This window comes from Hydra vulgaris, chromosome 13 (genome assembly GCF_038396675.1).
Source record: "Hydra vulgaris chromosome 13, alternate assembly HydraT2T_AEP".
NCBI lineage: Eukaryota > Metazoa > Cnidaria > Hydrozoa > Anthoathecata > Hydridae > Hydra > Hydra vulgaris.
The window spans coordinates 53,883,558-53,905,814 of NC_088932.1; the positions used below are offsets into that span (position 1 = coordinate 53,883,558).

At 27.5% G+C, this 22,257-nt stretch overlaps 2 protein-coding genes across 2 annotated transcripts in view; one reads left to right on the forward strand and one right to left on the reverse strand.

Annotated features, from left to right (window-relative positions):
• LOC100203483 (casein kinase I) overlaps nt 1–2,647 on the forward strand; it is a 41,120-nt gene extending 38,473 nt beyond the window's left edge. The window contains exons 7-10 of the mRNA XM_065816840.1: nt 944–1,092; nt 1,360–1,425; nt 1,505–1,683; nt 1,789–2,647. Of these exons, the coding sequence (XP_065672912.1) occupies nt 944–1,092; nt 1,360–1,425; nt 1,505–1,683; nt 1,789–1,837 (443 nt within the window). The 3' untranslated portion in view covers nt 1,838–2,647. The remainder of the gene's footprint in view (nt 1–943; nt 1,093–1,359; nt 1,426–1,504; nt 1,684–1,788) is intronic.
• Nucleotides 2,648–15,117: 12,470 nt separating this feature from the next.
• On the reverse strand, nt 15,118–21,930 carry LOC100210586 (trans-1,2-dihydrobenzene-1,2-diol dehydrogenase). The gene is made up of 4 exons (XM_065816847.1): nt 21,475–21,930; nt 18,722–19,052; nt 15,380–15,557; nt 15,118–15,308 (listed from the first exon to the last, which is right to left on the reverse strand). The coding sequence occupies exons 1-4, from the start codon at nt 21,850–21,852 to the stop codon at nt 15,182–15,184; spliced, it is 1,014 nt and encodes a 337-aa protein (XP_065672919.1). The 5' UTR covers nt 21,853–21,930; the 3' UTR covers nt 15,118–15,181.
• Nucleotides 21,931–22,257: the final 327 nt, after the last annotated feature.

The window sequence follows — 22,257 nt, forward strand, 5'->3', positions numbered from 1 at the left end:
GCTATTTTATTCTTTTTAAAAGAATAAAATAGGTCTTCTAGATTAAAAGTTATTTAATTTTTAGTTTTGTCCAGATTTTTAGTAATCACCCGTTTGATCTTTTTTTTTAGGAACATATATATATATATATACATATATATATATATATATATATATATATATATATATATATATATATATATATATATATATATATATATATATATATATACACATATATATATATATATATATATATATATATATATATATATATATATATATATATATATATATATATATATATATATATATATATATATATGTATATATATATATATATGTATATATATATATATATATATATATATATATATATATATATATATATATATATATATATATATATATATATATATATATATATATATATATATATATATATATATATAACTAAATTAAATGAGAAATACATCAACATGAACAAAGCAACTAAAAGTCTAAAAGACTTTTTTGAATTTCGTAAAATGAAAATATCAAGAAGAGGAACATTTATCTGAAAATTTTTTTTTACACTTCACATTTCTTGATTTTAAATTTATCTCTTTGTATAGTTTAGATCCATAAGTCATATATTTGTTTTCCTAAATTATAAAAAGGCACTGTATGCAGGAAGCTCCAAGCAAAAAACTGTTCAAAAAATATTTAAAGGTTTAGTGGTTGCAGATATGTCTACATAATAACTTAGACTTATACATGCATTTCCGTTTATGGAACAATTATATTTTTTTATACAATATAATAACACAAAAATAAAATGGGCGTTAGTTATCAAGAGTGATTACCGATGCCAATGCTTGGTAACGATGCACCCCTACGTTATATACACTTCTTGTTATAGTATCTTTTGTTTTTGCTTTTAGCATTGTTTTGCATGTATTAAAAATATTAAAACTTATATTAGATGAGTGGTCAACATACTTGAGGTATGTAAGGAGGTTGGATTTCTTCGAAACTCCAGATTATGATTATTTATATGGGTTGTTCCGTAATCTTTATGAAAAAAAAGGTTTTATAGACGACGGCGAGTTTGATTGGACCCACAAAACAATTGTAAGCTATACCTTTAAAAGTATTTTGAAAAAACTTTTTTTAACAACAAGATTTTTATTGCAGAATAATTTTAACTTTTGTTTTATGCCTGTTAAGTAGCTATGTTATCATATAAGTTTAGTAATTATGCATTTGTAATGTTTACTTTTTTGTGTGTGCGTTTATTTTTTGAAAAATTTTAAATATTTTAATTAATTTTAAAGTAATTAATTATTTTAATTAGAAAAAATTAAAATTTTTTAAATGTAAATGCGTTTTTACTTTCAGCCAACACCTATTGGTTCAAGCACAAATGATGTTTCTCAAAGGCCACCTGGTGTTCAAAACCTTAGAGTAAGCTCATACTATTTTCATTTTTGAAAGATTATTATTTTCTTAGTTTTTAAAATGATTTTTAAAATTGTTATTTTAGCCAACTGATAATTATCCATCCAATAACCCGAGAAATTATGCAGGTCATTTAAAACCACCATTAGGTGGTTCTGTTCAAGTTGTAAATTCTATGAATGGTGAGCTGGAAACAGATGATGTGCGAAAGTCTGATTTACCTATGAATCCTCAGCCTGAAGTTGATGTAGTTGGAGAAACAAAGTTCGTTTTTATACATCGTAGTTATTTAATATGTTGATTCTTTAAATTTTGCCTTTAGTTTTTGTTTCTGTAGGATTCATTTCTTTAGAGCTTTTTATTCTTTAGATGTTGTTGTTTCTTCAGAAGAAAAAAGAAGTCGCACAAAAAGAAGTAAGAACAATTTATCTGTAAATATTTATCAACACGCTCTGTGCTCCTGGCAAACTTATATAAGCGACGTGCGGATTTATCCAATAACATGGACGATAGGTCTATCTATCATATTAATAATTAACAATTGGTAATTAACATGTTTGCCGAACTTGGAGAACTGGAGAAGAGTCATTGACGGACTTCATTTTCCATTGATTAAAATGATAGGCTTGCAATTTCATCCAATCAAAAAGTCTATCATATTAATCAGTTATAAAATAGCGATATAATTCCCTTCGTTAAATTAAGATTTTATTTCAGTGGTTTAATTCTTTACGCTTGATTCTTAATGTTTTATAACTGGATAAACTAGTTTGACTTGTTTAGCCGGATTTATTTGTAGTAGCATTTTTTTAGAATGATTTTCATTTAACAATTGAGTAATTTCTTACTTCATATAAATTGTACTTGGGTTACTTTTCTGGTCGTCCTTTTACTAGAAATTATAGATGTTACGCATCGTTTTAAATTCTTTTAAGAGGTTACGAAAGATAGGTGCTTGAAATTTTGATTTCCCACTAGGTTTTTTATTTTCATTTTTAAGGTTGGTCAATAAGACTTTTCGATGTTTTCAAAAATCCGAGCGTTGTTTTAAACAACTTTTTCATTTATAAGTTTTAAACGTAACAGTTTGATATTTTTTGCTAATTTCAACTCTCGGGCACGTTATAGTTGTCTGAACTTTGTCTAACCCAAAAGACGAATTTCTCACTTGTGGTTTATACTTACCAACTGTATATTTCTTTCTCAAATAAATATGAACTTTTTTAAAGTGTTTTTAATTATCTTACAAGTGTTTTTTTTTTTATTGTTTTTATTTTTGTAGATTTGTTTAAAAAGTCTAGATCTATAAAAGTCTATAGCTTCTTTATTTTTTTTTTTTACAGTTGACAAAAAATTAAAGCTATTGTCAAGTGTATTGTCAATTTTTAGGTATTTTCAATAGCATTAGTAATCTTAAATCAAATTTAACAATATCGCACAGTGGATGTTTGTATTTAAAACCTATTCCTACATTTGCAGGACCCGAATTAGCAAGAAGCCGCACTACTTTGCACTTTTCGCCTGAAAATTATTCTAGAGTAGTGAAGCAAAATTTAAGTTTGAAAATAATCATTTATTATCAATGTAAATATTTTTTTTCGTATAAATATTTTATATATCAAAAGTTGATTTTTTTTTGCGTGGAGCTTTCAAAAAGTACAAAGAACATCTATTGCGGCAAAAAATGTGTGTGTGATTTGAAATATAATATCTTACATGAGAGTATACTATACTTTAAAAACATCAAGAAATACGCTTTCTCTTAATACTACTCTAAAACTACTCTAAAAGATGATTTCATTTTTTCAAAAATTTTTGCTTTGTGGTGCCCAGGGTCAATTTTTGTTTGGTGCCCCAAGCTTTGGACTCCTGGGTTTATTGAATTAAGCATGAATTTCATTGTTTATCTACTATCACATTGCAATTTAATGAAAACAATAATTACTTTTGTATTAACTATCGCTGCACATGAACACTATATTTGAACTTGGTATATCGCAGGTTTAGAATTATTTTGTTCAACCTCCACAAATCAAAAAATTTAAGTTAAGTCAATTATTTTTCGTTTTATAGAAAAAATATTTATTTTTTATAAATAAATCAAAAAAAAAAAAATTAAATTACTATACCTGACGTTGCATTTTGTTTTATCTCCTTAATCCTGATTATAAATTAAAATTATAATGTGCTATATCCGTTTTATCCAATCAAAAGTTACTTACATCAAAATGGTAGATGCGAAAGTTTTTATTACAGAAAAAAAAAACTTTAAAGGTAAAACATGCACCTAAAACTTGGACGCAGAATGTTAGAAAGCAACTAAGACAATCTGATCTGCCGTATAAAAATAGAAAGGGAGAAAATGTTTTATTCAAGTCTGTAACCAAAAAAAAAAAAGATTTAAATTCTTACATGAATATACACAACAACTAAATACGCACAAAGTATGAGTGATGAAAAATGAACACGTATATTTGATGATTTTTGGTCTAAGGACAACATGCAAAAACTAAACTGAATAACTTTAAGAAAAAACTTCATCAAACCATCAATAAAATAGTCATTTTTCCATCGCCTTATGTTAATTTTTGATATGTTACCCAAAAATCAGAGTAATTTAACAAAAGTTTTGAATCAGAGAATTCTAGTATAAAAAAGGTTGACAATATCAATAGTCAAATTGATAGAGCACTCGCTGATGAAATATTTAGTCTCCTTGGTGTAATAAGAGCAGCTCCTGCTCTTCAAAAAAATATATATTTTCTTTCTAAAATAGGATTTCAAACATTTTTCAGTTATTGCAGACTATTTAAATTTTAAGATTGTTTCCCAAATCCAGATAAAGCATCTGTAAATATTGCATTTTATAAGAGAGTTTTAAAGTAATTTATTTTATTGTCAAAACAATGTTTTATATGTTATGTTGTTAAATGGGCTTCTTACTGAAATGTTATATTTTTAATGGACTAAATGAAGTACTAGTTAACTAATTATTCTTTAAGATATCTTTTTATTGTGCAATGTATTTTAGATGTTATGCTTTTAGAACTTATAACTAAAGTTTTAATTTGTTGTGAAGATCTTGGTACATACTTTAGATAATATAATACTTATTTTCTCTGTAGAATTAAATTTTAGACAAAATAGCGTGTTTATATTATTTGTTCACTAGTGTAAAATAAGATTTTTTTCTAATAAAACAGATATGTACCTTACAGTACTTTAATTGCTAAAATATACAATCATCTTGCCTTGATATATATAAAAAATACTAGCTTGTATTATATTTTTTAACAGAAAATGGAGATAGAACAAAATAACACTGTATTTTATAAAATAAGTGTGTATTACATGTTCTATCTCGAAATCAGGCTGTAGTAATTCAGACACCTGCACTTTAAATATTTTAATACAATTTCTTTGAAACTGTGATAACATGTATAGGAAGTTAATATAAATCGGTTTTGTTTGCGTTTTTTATATTATTTGATCTGCAGGTCCATTTAAAACTTTGAACTTGATTTTCTCGGTTCGGAAAAACATGGAACAAAATAATTCTAACCTAAAAAATGCGCTCTCCTTCAGCCACTGAAACCGGGATTGTATTAAAAATGCAAAGCAAATTGCAGATCGAAGGAAATATTGACTGAAGACCTTTCTGGTATATTCTGTTGAGAAACTTGGTAGATTTGTTCAAAAATATTGATCGCTTCAGAGCATTTAGATTACAGATTTCTTTAATCAAATCCTCTTCTTTTAGATCATATACATAGAGATTTGCCAGGACTTTGCATTTTTCTTTCTGACTAAGTTTTTCTTCATCACTGGAAGGAGATGGAGAACACCATATGAACAAAAACATACTCGTTGTCTTTTGAGCTGTATCCATTCTGCATCTTATCTGCTAGAGCAGCGTGTCAAGAGCAATATTAAATACGTTCACCTCAAAACCCTTTGATTTGTTTTTGTGGAAGTGGGCTGTGTTCATCGACTCGCAGTGAAGTATTTTCCTTTTCCTTGTCCTCTTTTAACAAAATTATTTTGAAACCCAAACGAAGCTAACCCAGGTGCAACCAGTTTTGCTTCTTGGAGGATTTGGAGCCAACAAGAACGTAGTTGGTCAAGATCATCGATTAGAGTCTATAAAAACTTTGTCTCGTTATCCAAAAAAATGCTTTCTGATTGAAGAAGGAGGCAGACATTGTTGACACATCGGAGATCCGTGAACCAGAAAGAAGTCAAAACAATGAATTCAAATGATTGAATCCACTTTTTGAGTGCCTTAACTAAATTCAGTTGGTGATCTTTTAAATCAAGTTCTTTAAGAAGTTTCAATGGCTTTAGCATTTCTTTTGGTCGTTTCGACAATCGCCGGACAGCCTCAAAATTCGCACTAAATCTTAAAATGATTCATCTAGAAACCAGTTATGCATTATTGATTTCAAAAAAAATGTATTCAGTCACAACAAAAATATCTTTATTTATTATTATTTTTTTCTGTTTCAAGTTTGCTGTTCGATAAGTTTACAAATACATACTACATATGTAACTTTAGGCTGGAGAAAGAAGAAGACATAAACTTATCTTATCACCGAGCCCCGTTTACATATTGTCTGTGTTTATATAAAATCAAATATATACATAATCCGGTTTAAAATTCATACAAATTTTGCAAAATGCTAAAAATGTCTTAAAAAGAAAGTGAAACTATAGTATATTTCAACTGATTTAAAATAAAAGTAATGTAAACATACATATATATTAATGCATACACATTTTCTATAATAATGTTTAATATATATTCATTTAGTGATAATAACAACGTTTTTTTTCTTTCTATTTTGAATTAAATTTAAAATAATAAATATTTGAAGTCTGTTGTAATCAATTCTAATTGTAATAGAAGTCTTTTAGATTCTGTTTTAAATTTCTCCAAGGAGCAGTGCTCTTTAAAATTTTTTAAAATTTTAATAAATTTTTTTATTGAGGGTTGCATGTGCCCCCTTTGTCTCTGTGCCTAGGTAAAATGAACCCCTACTCTCCTCTGGGTGGCCCTGGTTATAGATACCAGCATCGCCTGCTTGTTAAATTTTACAATAAAATCATTAGTATTAAGAGAAACTGTAACTCTTAATGTTTTTAAAATAATATATATTATTAATATATATCTTTACACTTGTATTTAGAATAAAAATTACACCCCCCATTAAGGATTTTTTCGTTGATTTCGTTGGTAAATTTGACCCTTTTAGACAAGTCAGTCGGCAAATGTTGACTAGTGAGCCGACAAGTTTTAAAAAACGAAGACCTTTTTTTTAAAGTTGGCTAAATCGTAATGGCACCACTACCTCCCCATGTGACACCTACTCACTACAAGTTTTTAGACCTAATTGAAGCAAAGGTTCGCTAAACTTTTTTTTTTTACTTTTATTTACTAAATCTTGTATCTTATCTTAGAACTTAGGCTCTAGAGACTTTTGGAAAAACTTCATCGGCGTCTTTAACAAAGGTAGATCTAACACTTCATCTCTCATTCATGGGACTAATCTTATTACCTCTCCCGAAGATGAGGCTGAACATTTGCAAAGAACTTTTCTTCTATTTCCGCTCCTGAATCTTATGGCTATACTCTTCCTTCCATTTCAGTTGAACTGGTTTACTCATTGTCAGTCATTCAAATCACTCCAGTTACTATTGCTAAAGTCATATCTCAATTAAACTCTTCTACGGTTTGTGGTCGAGACAACGTTATTTTCATAGTCATACAAAAGTGCAAAACTCTCTCTAAACTATTTAATTAGTGCTTGACTGAATCTTGTTTTCATACCTGCTGGGAAATGACATCTACAGTTCCAATTTTTAAAAACCCTAATTATCTTCCGTCTAGTCTTACATCTGTTATTAGCAAGGTCTTTGAGTCTTTGATCAGCAAATTTCTAACACCCCATCTTGAGTCAAATAATATATATACACGGTCAGACACGGTTTCCGACTTTCTCGCTCTACTCCTGATTTGCTAACTGCTGTGACTGAATGCTTTTACCGCAAAATAGATGAAGGCGACGAGGCTAGGGCTATTACTGTTGACATATCTAAAGCTTTCGATAAAGTTTGAAATAGTGGTCTACTTTATAAGCTTGCTTTATATGGTGTATCTGGGAAAGCTATTGAGATAATTAAGTTTATTTTTTTTATTTTTGTTATTCCTTAAACTTGTTATTTACTACAAACAACTTGTTATTTACTACAAACTACTACAAAGTACTTTCAATACTTCTATATTAATGAATGGCATTCCCACCACCGAGTCCTTTTTCTTTATTTCTTCTTGTATAATTGTTCACTACTGATCTCTTATATATTCAATCAGTTGCTAAATTAGCATTTGCTAAAGATGCTTCTTTTTATTGTGCTCCCCATTTTCTTACTCCTGATTCTAATCTTTACTTCTACAAATCTTTTATTCGTCCTTGAATGGAATACTGTTGTCATATGTGGGCTGGTTTTTCTAACAACGCTCTTTCTTTTCTAGACATCTAGACAATGTCCAAAAACACATTGTAAACGTAGTTGTACTTGCTCTATCTGCCAAGCTTAAGCCTCTTTATCATTTCGTAAAGTTGCATCTCTTTTCTACAAATACTATCATAGTTGTTGCTCAAAGGAGCTATCATCTCTAGCTCCATCAGTCAAAACTTATTCTGGCTTGACTCGTCATTCGGCAGTCTCATTCTTTTAATGTATCTGTCCCTGCATGCTTTAAAAACTTTTATTCGTCTAATTTTTTTCCGCACTTTAGCACTTTGGAAATTCCATCTTCATGTTTTCCTGACTCATATAACCTATAATTTTTCAAGTCTTCTGTCAAGTTTTTCCATGTTCTTTAACTCTCGACTATGTATTTTAGTATTCCCCCAACTTAATAGCGGCTGCTTGCAGAGTGAATCTGAATAATAATAATAAAAAAAGTTTCTACAATATTGGAAAAGTCTTATCGATCTTTATTGGCTTAAAAGCGTGAAGAGGTTTTAATTAATGGCTTAAAATCAAGCGTGGTTTTTAGCACCCGAAGCAACTGAAATGCTAGTATTTTTAAACTTTAATTGAGATTTGTGTAACCTGGACACTTAAAGTAAAATAAAAATTAGATATATGCGAAAAAGAACAACTCTAAATAAATGAAATTGTTGAATGAAAAGTTTTTATTGACTGATGAAATTATTGAATGAAAAGTTTTTATTGACTGTTTATAAGAACAACTTTTTAAAAAAGTATTGCTTTTTTAACGGGTATCCGGGTACCTGTCCGTTCATTCAATGGTATTCATTCATGGTACCTGGGAAGCCATTTTTACAATTTTCGACAGCCCTACCATACACGTTTTAAAAATATTAAAAAGCCATTGAAGGTGGTATTAACCCAAAAAACAGGCTGAAATTTTTTTTTCAAAATTTCAATTTTTATTCATTTACTATGTCGACTCTTATAGATTTGGTACATAAAACGCCTTAGCAACGGGCCTTGGAGATATATTTCTTGCAATATCTTGAAAAACATAAGTCTAATTTGTATAGTATTTTCGTATTCTTATGACTATATTGTTCCTAAAAAAAGGTCTTAATGACCAGCATAATAAAGCAGAAGATATTGCATACAACAGTGTTGGTTTTTATTGTGTAAAAAACTCAATGTAACTTTTTAACCGCTCACTGGAATTTTTTTAAATTTCCATCAATTATTCTTGAGTGTATTTGTGATGTGCTGAACCAAAGAAAATCAATTTTTTTTTAATATTTAAAGTATTAAATTTTGAATTTTAGCAAGCTGTACATAAACTTTTTTCTTTTTACTGATAGAATTTAATGATTTTAAAGTTATCAAATGTTGTTTATTGTATAATTTTTAATTCAGCACCTTTTTTGAACATATATAAAACTACTTATAAAGTTTGGTTTGTAGAAAATGAATGGTTCCCAAGATATTCTTGTTGGCGGTGGCTCACCCCCATTGAGTCTAACTTTTTATTTATAAAATTTCTAAACTTGTTTTTAATTTTTTATATAAGGAAATTACATTAAAACTTTAACTTTTCAAAATAAAAATAAAAATTGCATTTTTTGATGCTGAGTCAGCATAATTTGTCTAAAATCTTACCTTATCTAAAACAATATCTTGAGTAAAATTTGCTTATTACACCATATTTTGCCAAATTGTAGCTGAATAGTTGCTTTAGGGCTGGAACTAAATTTTTTTTCAAATATAAAAAAACTAAAATGGCAGCAATAAATGTGCAGAAATTGATTAATTGCTTGTGTCAGTCTGACAAACTACATTGAAACTAACTCATTTATACTTAAATGTTACAATTCTAGTTCCAGCCCTCATAAATAAGTTAATGCACATACTGTGAAAATTTGAAGATAAAAGCTTTAACCTAACTGAAAATATTAACTTTTTCATAAGAAAAACATGTTAAAATAAGAAAGTCCTCAAAAACACATTTAAAAATAAAACAACGTAAAAACGAAAAGTTTTTTTGTGAAAAGTTACTAAAAACTGCCACTAGTATAAAAGTTTCCATCGTCATTCTCTTTCTCAATGTCTAAATAGCCTCTTTTTATCGATCTTAAATGTTTTCTTCGTTTTTTATTAATATCAGTTGATTTTCTTGACATACTTGATAGTCGGTTTTTATCCTTTTTGAAAGCTCCTTTTTCGAAATAAATACCTCCAGGAAAAACCAAGCATTTTAAAAACATACCTTAAGGAAGTAAATCCATCATTATAATTTAAAATAGAAGAATAAACAGCTATTTCAAGAATTTTTCTTGCAGTAAAAGTAGCTTTAGAGCATCGCTTCCATATGAAACCATTAAATGATTCATTACAGTTTTGTGTCATTCCATGTAAACACTTTCTTAGCATTTCAGGGTTTGACAATTCTTGAAAAATAGGTTTAATTTCCTCCATAATTGCAACTGGTAAGTTAATTTTTTGTTTATAGCTTGTTTTACCTGTAACTTTATCTGATTGCCATTTGCACCAGCTGCTTTTCCCTTTTAAACAAAATTGATGACAAGTAACTTCATAAGGAAAATTTGTACAATGGTAAAATACAGCTATTACAGAATTTCTCATACACAGTAGGTTATTTTTATTTTGTCTTATAGCCATTCCAACAAAGTTCTGCATTGTGTTAATAGATTTATTGGATAGTCTTCCTTTTCCAGATATTTTTAAGACATCACTTAACAACCTGCCTTTAAAATTTTTAATTTTTTTTGAAGCAAACGAGAGCCTACTCTTTACTGATAATGGCCAATACATTCCAGCTTTTCGATAATACTATCACCATATTGTTTACTTTTAACAACATTAGAAAATGAACTTGAGTCACCATCTTAGTATACCTTAAATTATATTTTTGTATTGACGAATGAAATATTTCTTGAGCTCCAGCAGCTTCCATTGACCCTGCTGAGCCAAAATGATTAACCTGGTAATTGTGAATAGCTTTCCAACATTCAAAATCAATAGGATTGTTTATTCTTTTATGTACTTCACACTGCATGCAAAACTTAGATGAAGAAAAAACATCCATCGCCTTTTTATTTTCATGTGAAAGACCAGCAACAACACCATTTAGGGAAGAGTATCCACGACGTTGCCATGTTCCGTCTACTGATATGCCACAGTCAATAATTTCATCATCAGAAGCATTTGGATTTATCATTTCTCTTAGTTCTGATACAGCAGCTTTCATACTCTGAGAACTAATTTCCTTATAAACTTTATGTAATTTATTGTTTGTAAGGTCATAACTGTGATTCGAAAAAAGTGGAGGCATATTCATTATACCAGTAACAGTAGACATAGCTTCGTTACCACGTCCAATTTCACGAAATGCCATAACAGCACGTAAATTTATTTCATATGGGTTTGAACCAGGTTTTGAACTTTTATTTATATATGGAGATGAATAAAATGTACTTTCAAAGTCACAGTTTGAACATTGTATAGTAATTCCAATAGAAAATCCTATATGTACAGATTTATTATGCAAAACAGTTAGCTTGCTATTACACTCACTGCATGTAGAATACTGTTCAAATATATTTTTAATAATTCTAATGTTACATATAAAGAAAAAATTGTCGACTTCAGAATCACAATTTGTTTCAGCACTAAAGTTATGCTTTTTCTTAAGCTTTGATGCACTTGTTATTTCTGATTTCCTACTACATTCAATTACTTCCTTTGCTTTCCTTGAATATCTATTTCCTTGATATTTTCTCTCTAAATTTCTAACTTTATTTCTTTTGTTTGCTATATTCAGATAGATAGTTTTCAGTTAAATTCAGACAAAGTTTTCAGTTAACATACATTAGTGTAATAAAACAAAGCACATTGTTTTTAAATGATATATTTTGTAGAACAGTAGAAAAGCATAATAGATTTAACATAAGCATAATAGATCTAACACTGAGAAATACTTCAAAATTTCTAGTGGAAATTTTTTGCTTAAATTTTGCTAATTTATGCGCATAATAAACGAGCAGGAGGTTAAAAAAATATATATTTTGTTATTTTTTGAAATAATTTAATTTAACACTTCAGAAAAACATAAATGTTTCTATCAAATATCATGTTTTAAATTTTTTTCCTCTTAAAGGGTACTACCACCTTAAAATAGATTTCAATGAGATAATAAAATACGTGAATAAGTAGTTTCATAGGGATGTCTTTATCATTTTAAAAACACGTGTAATACACGTTTATACAAAAAAAAAATTTTTGTAAAAAGTTTTTTTTTTTTTTCAGTGTGACGTAAAAATGTATTCTAAAAAACACGTGATTTGCTAATTTCATAAGTATCCATATCATCACGTAACCGTGCTTACCGGGTTACTTTTTTTAACAAAATTGATTTTAGTCTTCCTTAATACCACGGAATCTTACAAGACTTCCGATTTGATCATTTCTTTTTCATGTTTGTATTTCCATACTCCAAGAACTTATATTTTATGGTCCACTTGTTCAGCAATTACTTTGTCATAACTAAAACTCATAAGTTAAGATTACCAAACTCCTTTGTTAATTAACAAAATAAAATGCCTAACTCCTTTTTTAATACCTTACTCAAAAGTTCATACAATTATTATGTTTATTTTGTTTTCTAACTTTTCAGCTTTAACATTAAACAGCTTGTATTTTTATGAGTTACTATTATGTTTTTTAATTGTGTAAATGCCGTTTCAAATATTTTTTTATTAGAAAAACTAAAACAGGTCCGTTTGCTGAGAACTTCGTATGGATAGTGTATGATGTTTGTGATAATACGTGATAATAATAAAATTATTAGGAAAAAAACTTTTCTAATAACTGTGATAATAACAAAGTTATTAGGAAAAAAAAACTCATGCTACGATTTCCTGACACAGATGATTAAAATCGATAACGTAAGTTGATATAAACCAATAAATGACAGAGATAGCTGCAAAATTCGACCATGATATAGGCCCAACACTGTCCAAAAAATTCCAAGAAACGCATAAACTTGAGAGAATAGTTTTTAGATATTTTTAAAAATTATTTGCTAACTATGAATAAATGTATTTCTTTAGATAAGTCGTTTTCCGAACTGTTGTTTGAGGAGCTTGAAAGGTCTATCAGATGTTTTTAAAAATAAAGCAATCGGAGCAGATAAAATGAGTAGAAACGCTGTTATTGATTGTTTTGAACAGTTAAAATACGTTTCATCTTTTAGAATAACTACCGATTAATGAGTATGTCCCAAACGATGAAAAACAACCAAAACTATTTTTAAAGAAGGGAGGAGATTGTTATTAGTAATTTTAAACGTAACAAGTAATTTTTGTTCTTTGCAAGTTGTATTTTGAAAAAGTGTTTGATTGAATTACATTTCTGTAAAATGCCAAATTTGTTTTTTTTAAAAAAAAAAAAAGATATACTACGACTTAAAGTTCAGTTTCAGTAATCCCATAATTATCTTAGAGTTCTTAATAGAAGCTAGATACGATTGAAAGTTTGCTTCATTAGTTTCTATTTTTAACGCTAAAGTGGAACTTATACTTACAAAATACTAATTGTTTTGGCAATTAAAGATTTATTTGTAACTACTTTATTATTAATATTTTATTAGACTTTTAGGAAAACTATTTCTGTCTGTTTGTTTTGTACCAATTACTTATATGATATAAATCCTTAATAATGCTCCAAGTATTTTACTGATTATGTTTTTTTAATTGCTCGCTTTCTTTGACATTTTAATTATCATCTCAAAAATAAATTTTATTATTTTATAATTTTTGTTACTAGTTTCATTACTAAAATTTTTTTTTGGAGAAATTTACAAACGTTGCTTATTTTTTGATGACATGAGAATTCCCGGCGTGGATTTAATGTTTTACTTGACGCTTTTTATAACCTTAGGAAATGCTGTATTATAAAGTTTGAAAAGGTTTTCTTAAATGTTTTATTAAAAATTGTATTGGGCGACATCTAATTTTTCTTCGGAAATTGATTGGAAATCGCATCCTAAAATAAGATAAAATAAGCGAGTACATTAAACATGAAGACGCGCGAGCTTTTTTGCACGCATCCAGCTAAAATAAAGGCTTATGGAATAATCGAACTATTTCTGTTTTTGACACAATCATTTTACAGTTTATAGTGGAGAACATATTTTGCAAACTTAATATTATTATTATATATGGAGTTATTTTTGTAGGTGCTCCTAGAAATCCTTACGGTCTTATCACAGAGCACCGCGGGAGAACATTTAATTAGAAGTTTACACCTTCTTCCGTACGAATGTTGCTTGTTATGCGGGAGCCGGCATCGAACCTCTGGGTTCTCAGCCAAAACTCTAACCACTGCGCCATGGCTGACTATATATCATTAATACAAATTTAATTGTAGCATAATATTTCTTTTTGATCGAGTTTAAGGGAACTTCTGTTATTGATTTTTTTTTACCTAAAAAAAAAAATTTTATTTTTAGTAACGTCAAAAACAACTTTTTGCTTAACGAATTTTTACTGTTTTTAGATATTGAATGCATAATCAAAAAATGAACACTAAGGAGCGATTATAAATACTTGAGAGCAGACTTATAATCATAAAAATTAAATATTTGCCATTTTTTATAAGTTTAATGCAAATAGTTTAAAACGGTTTAAAAATTTTTTTGATTTGATTCTGATCAGACAACCGCTTCGTTTTTTGCAACAACAATGTAATGATCCTAAAGAAACAGGGTATGGCATAAAGTTTTTTTTAAAGGCCATTGATTTTTTTTCACAAATTGATGCATTTTATCGAAAGAGGATTAATTGTACTCCTAATTATTTTTTTTCATTAACCTTTATTTATCTGATAATTCTCTGCCAAATATATATATATATATATATACATATATATATATATATATACATATATATATATATATATATATATATATATATATATATATATATATATATATATATATATATATATATATATATATATATATATATATATACATATATACATATATATATATATATATATATATATATATATATATATATATATATATATATATATATATATATATATATATATATATATATATATATATATATATATATGTAAATCCTTGTTTACCCAAAAAGTTTAAATTTAAAAACACGATTAAAAAATTTCTTTATTATCGCAAAATATTGTATATTATACGTCAACCATTGTTTTAAATTATTTAACTATTTAACTGATTTTCACATTCTTGCATTAAAGACATAATACGTTTTGATGTTGCATGCGATACTAATCCACTTTCAAGTCTTCCAGCATACAAACAATCTCGCACATGTTCTGCTTCAAACCTGAACAACAACAGATTACATAAAAATTGGTTAATCTATTTTACATGAATGGCAATGATTTAATATTATACCTTAAACCCACTGAATGTTTGAAGTTTGTTTGTTCAGAATCGGGTAGAGGAAATGACCGAACATCGACATTGCCATCGTTTCTTTTAAAGATTAATTTTGTTGGGCACCAAAATGGGGCTTCAATTACCACGGTACCCTCGGAACAAAATATAACGCATTCATTCGGTAATTGATGATCTAAATCAAAAATATGTACGCATGCATACGCAAAGTGTGAATTATGTCTGAAACAAAAATTATTCCGTTTACTATAAAATATTCCTTAATCTTATTTTAAAACCATTATATTATAAAAGTGACACAGTAAAGACAAAAACTGCAAACCAATTGAGTTTTAAATTTTACCTTTAAACTGTATTTGTACTGTAACTTTCTGCTTTCTTTACATAAGAAAGACCTTTTTTCTTTCTGTACTTAAGAAAGAGGGACCGAGAATAAAGTTAAATATTAAAAATATTTATTGTATTATTGATCTCTATCTTTGTTTTGTATACTTCACCTTGATCTTTTGTTTAATTTTTATTTTGTGTATTTCTTTTATTTCTTTTTTGTTTTTTTACCCGGTCTTTTTGTATTTTTTTACCCCGGTTAATTATTTTCTTCGATGTATACTTTTATCACGAGTATTTCTTACTAAATTATCGCAACTGTATAAGTTCTCAGAATCTTTGTCCACTGCCCCCTCCCCTTTCTTATTCCTCCAAACTCGTTACCACTACGATCTTATTACCTTAAATTTTATAACTATTATTATTATTATTATTGTTGTTTTTGATGCTTCTATTATTATTGCTCTTATATTTGTTATTATTGTTGCTGTTATTATTCTACTGACATTATTAATATCAAAAATTTTACTGTTATAACTTTGTTAATACAGTTAATTCCCGGTAAGTCGAACACCGGTTTATTCGAACTTTTATTATCTCGAACTGTTTCACTCGGTTCCTTGAAACTGTCTAATCAATTACTATTAAAATTCTCAGGTTAAGTCGAACCTCAGGATAACTCAAACATCGTTAAGTAGAATCATTTTCCTTGGTCCCTTGAAGGTTCGAGTTATCGGAAATTAACTGTATTTACTAATATTAGTTATTATTACTATTGTTATTATTATTATTATATTTATTGTAATTACTTTTATTAGTACAATTTTTAATATTAATATTACTAATATTACTATTATTGTTATATTATTATTATTATCATAAATATTATTATCTCTATAATTATTATAAACATTTTTATTTTTATCTTATTATCATTATTATAACTATTAAAACTACTATTACTGTTTATTATTTATTACTGATACAATTATCATTATATAATTAATAATAGTAATATTTAGTAATAGTCTCAAGGTAGTATATTATTTCATATGTTTTATTAAAATCAGCGTGAGTCATTGTAGATTTTCATGTTCTTGTCAGTTTATAACTGTTTGTGACTGTTCCTAGTTTTATATATATATAGCAAAAAATGAAAGAAATGACTAATTATACTATTTCCTTTGCAACGCAAAAGTTCTATAAATGAAATGAGTCATCAATCTTTATGTAAAATATGTTTAAGGACTAGTAGAGTAATTTTACACTTTCTAAAGGAAGCCTTATAGCGTTTATCGTTTCAGTCTCAAGCCTGTCAAAAAAGTTTTCAAACTACTTTAAGCATGAATAGTTATAGCTAGTTGTTTTTAGCAATATTTAGGACATATCTTCTTTACACATCTTCCGTCTTACAAGCAATATAAACAAATAAAAACTCCCTCTACAACTTGAAAATATTTTTTTGCATGCTTTTAATTAAATACCTCAAATCTAAATTTTTGGAAAACCTATTTTCATATTTCATTTTATGCGTTCAAGCTAGCTTATGCGCACACCGAGTTTGTACACCAAGTTTGTATACCAAATTTGTACACCAAGCTCGTACACCGAGTTTGTACACCAAGCTTGTATATATATATATATATATATATATATATATATATATATATATATATATATATATATATATATATATATATATATATATATATATATATATATATAAATTAGTAAAAAACACTTATCTAACTTTTATCTTCGACTAGTTAGATAAGTGTTTTTTACTAATTTACTTTTATGCTCTGTTCTTTAAGAACATTGAGCACTCTATTTGTAAAATACACTAACATAATTTACATATATATATATATATATATATATATATATATATATATATATATATATATATATATATATATATATATATACACACACACACACAGACATACATATACATATCTACTATAGCGTATATAGATCAGTGATTGTTTTGTTTGTCTTTATAGCATACGGTTTTTTCAGAAAAAGAAGAAAAAACAAAGAACAATAAAAAAAAAGATTTCTGCCCCACATTCCAAACCCTCAGTCAATGTAGTGGCACTTCTTTATGGCAGCAGGCTATAAGGTGTATGTACGCCAATATATGTACTGAAGCCCCTGGTAGCAGGCGTGTAATGTCAGACATTATTTCAGTGTAATATCAGACATGTTATTTAAAGGTCCATTTATACTTTAGTATGTGTATGTATATGTATGTGTGTGTACATGCACACACACAGACACTATACTATTTATAATTATTTGAAATAATTATAAATAGTATAGTGTCTGTGTATGTGCATGTACACAGATAATTATAAATAGTATAGTGTCTATATAACAATTGCTTTAATTTAATAATTTTTTAACTTTTATTTTGCAATAATAGAAAACTAACATAATGTGTATTTTAATTAAATTTTTAAAATTCTGATAAAAACCATAATGTTAACAAAATTGTTCAAATTGGTTCCAGTAAGTGATTTGACGCTTATTTCATTCAAGTAAGATTTGACACCTATTTACATATGCATACTCTTTAGATAGTAGTTGTGTGATTCATTAATGAATCACATAACTACCATCATATTACATTATACAGTCTTAACATAAAACCATGTTTTATATGAAGACTATATAATGTAAGTAACATAAACATTTAACTATTCATGTATATTATATTTCATAACATTTAGTTATTGTTTGCTGAAGTGAATTTTAAGAGTCTTGCGTTTTAATAATTTTTAATTTTTATAAAAGTTGATTTTTTTAAATGATAAATTACCAGAAAACAAGAATTGCGGAAAGATAATTTGCAATATGAAAATAGGGACACAATTAAAAACGATTGCGATATCATCAATTTATATCTACCACTAAAAAAAGAGTCTAAGTTCTAGTAAAAGAAATACTGCTCTGGAATAAAAATATATTTTATATAATGTATCAAAACAATATGAATAAACAAGTTACCTCCGTCAATCAAAATTTGAGCAGTTTTATTCCCTTCATAGAGTAATGTGACACTTTCAGATCTGTCTATTCCAGTACTTGCATCAATATGTCCGCAAGCAGTGAGTTGTTTTACAGGAAGTCCATGGAACAACATATCAGCAACAAATAAGGTATAAATACCTATGTCAAATAAGACACTTCCACCAAGCTCTGGCTTACATAACCGATCTTTTTGAAAAAGATTTTGAATACCAAATGTTAATGACACAACATTGACATCTCCATAAAACCCACTTTTTATATTTGATAAGAGATCTCGATATAATGGGAAGAATGCTGTCCACATTCCCTGCAAAAATCACTTAGACAATAATATGATAAGATGTAAATATATACCATAGCAATATATGCAATACAAATTTGATAGTATACCCCTGCTAAAGTCAAAGTATAAGTCAGTTGTAAGCTTGAGTTTTCTAATAAAAAATGTCATGGTTTATGATCTTAGATATTTACAACTCTAATTTAAAAAAGTAGACAATAACTTCAAAAGCCTACAATAATTTCTAACTCAATTACAAATTATGTGATGTACAAATGCTAATATACCTGAGTTAGCTATCAAACATAAAAGTTATAATGTATAACTGTTATTAGCCATAATAATATTTAATTATAACTATATTCTCATAAAAACAAAATTATGCTTATTGGTCAAATGTATAACTTTTTTTTTTTTTTTGACATCTTCATTTCTAACAAGGCTGCAAGCAACCATTATTAGAGTTGGAAGTTACTGGAAGAGAAAAGATGAAGTTTATAGAGCAAGATAACGATTAACAGACGACTTAATAGATAGCAAATTATATGAATCAGGAAAACAAGATGAAGGAAGCGAATTCCAAATGACCGATGTTGGAGGAAAAAAACTAGACAAACAAGAATTTTCGAAGCACTTAGGAACAGTCACAGTAAAAGGATGAGACATTTTTATAATAATGTGATTATGTCCTTGATTGAAGGTTGATTGGAGGTTGGCTGGAAGGGCAGGTCCAACTATGTTTACAACGCATTTTTTCATCTTGTTTTAAAGAGAAAGGGCATCATTGGAAGATTCAGATGCCACAAGATGAGGCAACAGTATTCCATTCAAGGACATATTTGCGATTTATAGATATAAAGTATAGAATTGGGAGTAAGAAATTGGCGAGCACGATGAAGAGATGCAACCTTAGCAAATGTTTCTCAGCGCAGCGGCCTTGTTCGTCAAGGTTTGTATTTCGGAGTTATAGAGTTGAGAGAGGGTTATAACCACAATTAAGTAGCCTCCTTATCTGTAGTGACCTTCTGGGCCTTGGGGAGGTGAAATAACCAAAAAAAAAAAAAAAAAATGCTAATTTTGCAATCAATTTGAAGTATGGTTTCCAAGAAAGATTGGAAGTAAGAGTTAATCTTAGAAGATAAAGGGTATATGACTCATTGAGTACATTACAGTTCATAAATATAAAAAGATCAAGATTATTGTGATAACGATAAGCTAAAAAAAATAATTGAGTTTTATCTGAGTTAAAGTTCACTAGCCACTGAGAGCCCATGCTGCAGTAGAAGTGAGATCCTTTTCAAGCTCAAATGCCCCCTCCAAGTAATTAGAGAGTGTTGGCTTCTCATCATGACAAGAATAAATTGTAGTATCATCAGCAAACAATGCCATTTTAAATATGAGAATTTCTAGAAGATCGTTAATGTAAATTAAAAAGAGTATAGGTGAGAGATTAAGTATTTGCTAATTAAAGACTCAAAAACCTTGCTTAAGATAGGAAGAAGACTAATAGAACGGTAGTTAGACAAGTCAGATCGCTCTCCAGAATTTTTGAAAATTGGGATAACAGATGCCGCTTTCCAGCAGGCTGGAAAACAAGACTTTGATAAGCACTTGTTAAATGGTTTTGAAAGTATAGATGACAGCTCCGGAGAACACTTCACCAAGACTATAACAGGTATGTTGTCTGGACCACAAGCTGTAGAAAAGTCTAGGCAGGAGATTACTTTTGATGCAGAAGCTGGAGTGATACGAATGTCAACCAATGGATCAAACTGTTTGTTGACTATATTATTTATAATATTCTATAATTATATCATAACTATTATTAAATATAATAAATGATAATATTTAAGTATAACTAATAATAATTATAACATATTTGAAATCTTTGATGTTTCCTTGTTTCTTTGATGATTTCTTATATTTATGAATATTAACATCCAACAAAAAGAAAACTAAGAGTTTTGTTTAAAAAAAAAGATGAAAAATAGTTTTTTTTAAGAACTTTTAGGGTGTGAAAGGGTAAAGAAGATTCTTATTTTTAATTGTTGTAAAAAAGTAAATTAGTGAATTAAGATAAAATGGAAAGCTTAAGAACCGGGGCAGATGCAGACTATTTCTCAAAATACAATTTTATATATATATATATATATATATATATATATATATATATATATATATATATATATATATATATATATATATATATATAACAAAGTATATAAATTACATATAAAACAAACTATAATAATTGTATAAATTACTTGTAAAAAAAAATAAAAAATTCTTATGACATTTTTTCTTTAAAACAATATTAAAAAAGCTAGTGGGTTAAAATTAGCTTTAAAGTAAAAGATATTATTTTATCAGACAATTTCTTATTTTAAAAACATTTAATTATTCTAATTAAAAAAAAAAAAAAAAAAAACTATTTAAAAATTAAAATTACCTCCATAAAAAAAACATTATTTTCTTTTGCACATGTCAAAACCTCATCTAACTCTGCAGAATTCATACATACAGGCTTTTCACAAAGCACAGGTTTCCCATGACACATAGCTAAAATGCTCAAGGATTTATGTGTTGGGTTTATAGTACCAATATATATTATATCAATATCTTGATCTTTTGCAACATCTTCATAATTCCCACTGAACGATTTTACATTAAAGTGTTGAGCAAATTCTTCAGCTTTGCTAATGTCTCTTGCTGCTACATGGGTTATAATATGTTTCTCTTTTGATAGTGTTGATAACGCAATACAAAAATCAAAAGAAATTTTACCACATCCAAATATTCCCCATCTTAATGGTCGTTCTTGTGACATTTTTACTTAAAAAATATCTTAGAACTTATATAATTATTTAAATGCCTCCCACCCTGAAATCTTTCTAATAGCAATATAATAAAATTTCAATTAATGCTTTCCTCTATTAATAAACTCCCACAATATATATATATATATATATATATATATATATATATATATATATATATATATATATATATATATATATATATATATATATACACATACATACATATATGTATATATATATATACATATATACAAAAAAAAATGTTTTAAATTTATATTCACTGTTTATTCTTTCTCTGAATAAACTGTTTGGATGTAAGTTGGCATTTTTAAACTTTAGGCATGCAAAATATATTAGGACAATGTTGATATAAATATTTGATTTGCTTAAGACAAAATCTCTTTAAAGAGTGT

Bases quoted from the DNA above. Each gene is read 5' to 3' on its own strand.
- LOC100210586 (XM_065816847.1), bottom strand. From the start codon at position 21,852: ATGTCACAAGAACGACCATTAAGATGGGGAATATTTGGATGTGGTAAA. The intron at 19,053-21,474 runs GTAATTTTAATT...TGATTTTTGCAG, and splicing joins ATAATGTTTTTTTTATGGAG to GGAATGTGGACAGCATTCTT. The intron at 15,558-18,721 runs GTAACTTGTTTA...TTTTTGATTTAG, and splicing joins TCAAATTTTGATTGACGGAG to ATCATCAATTACCGAATGAA.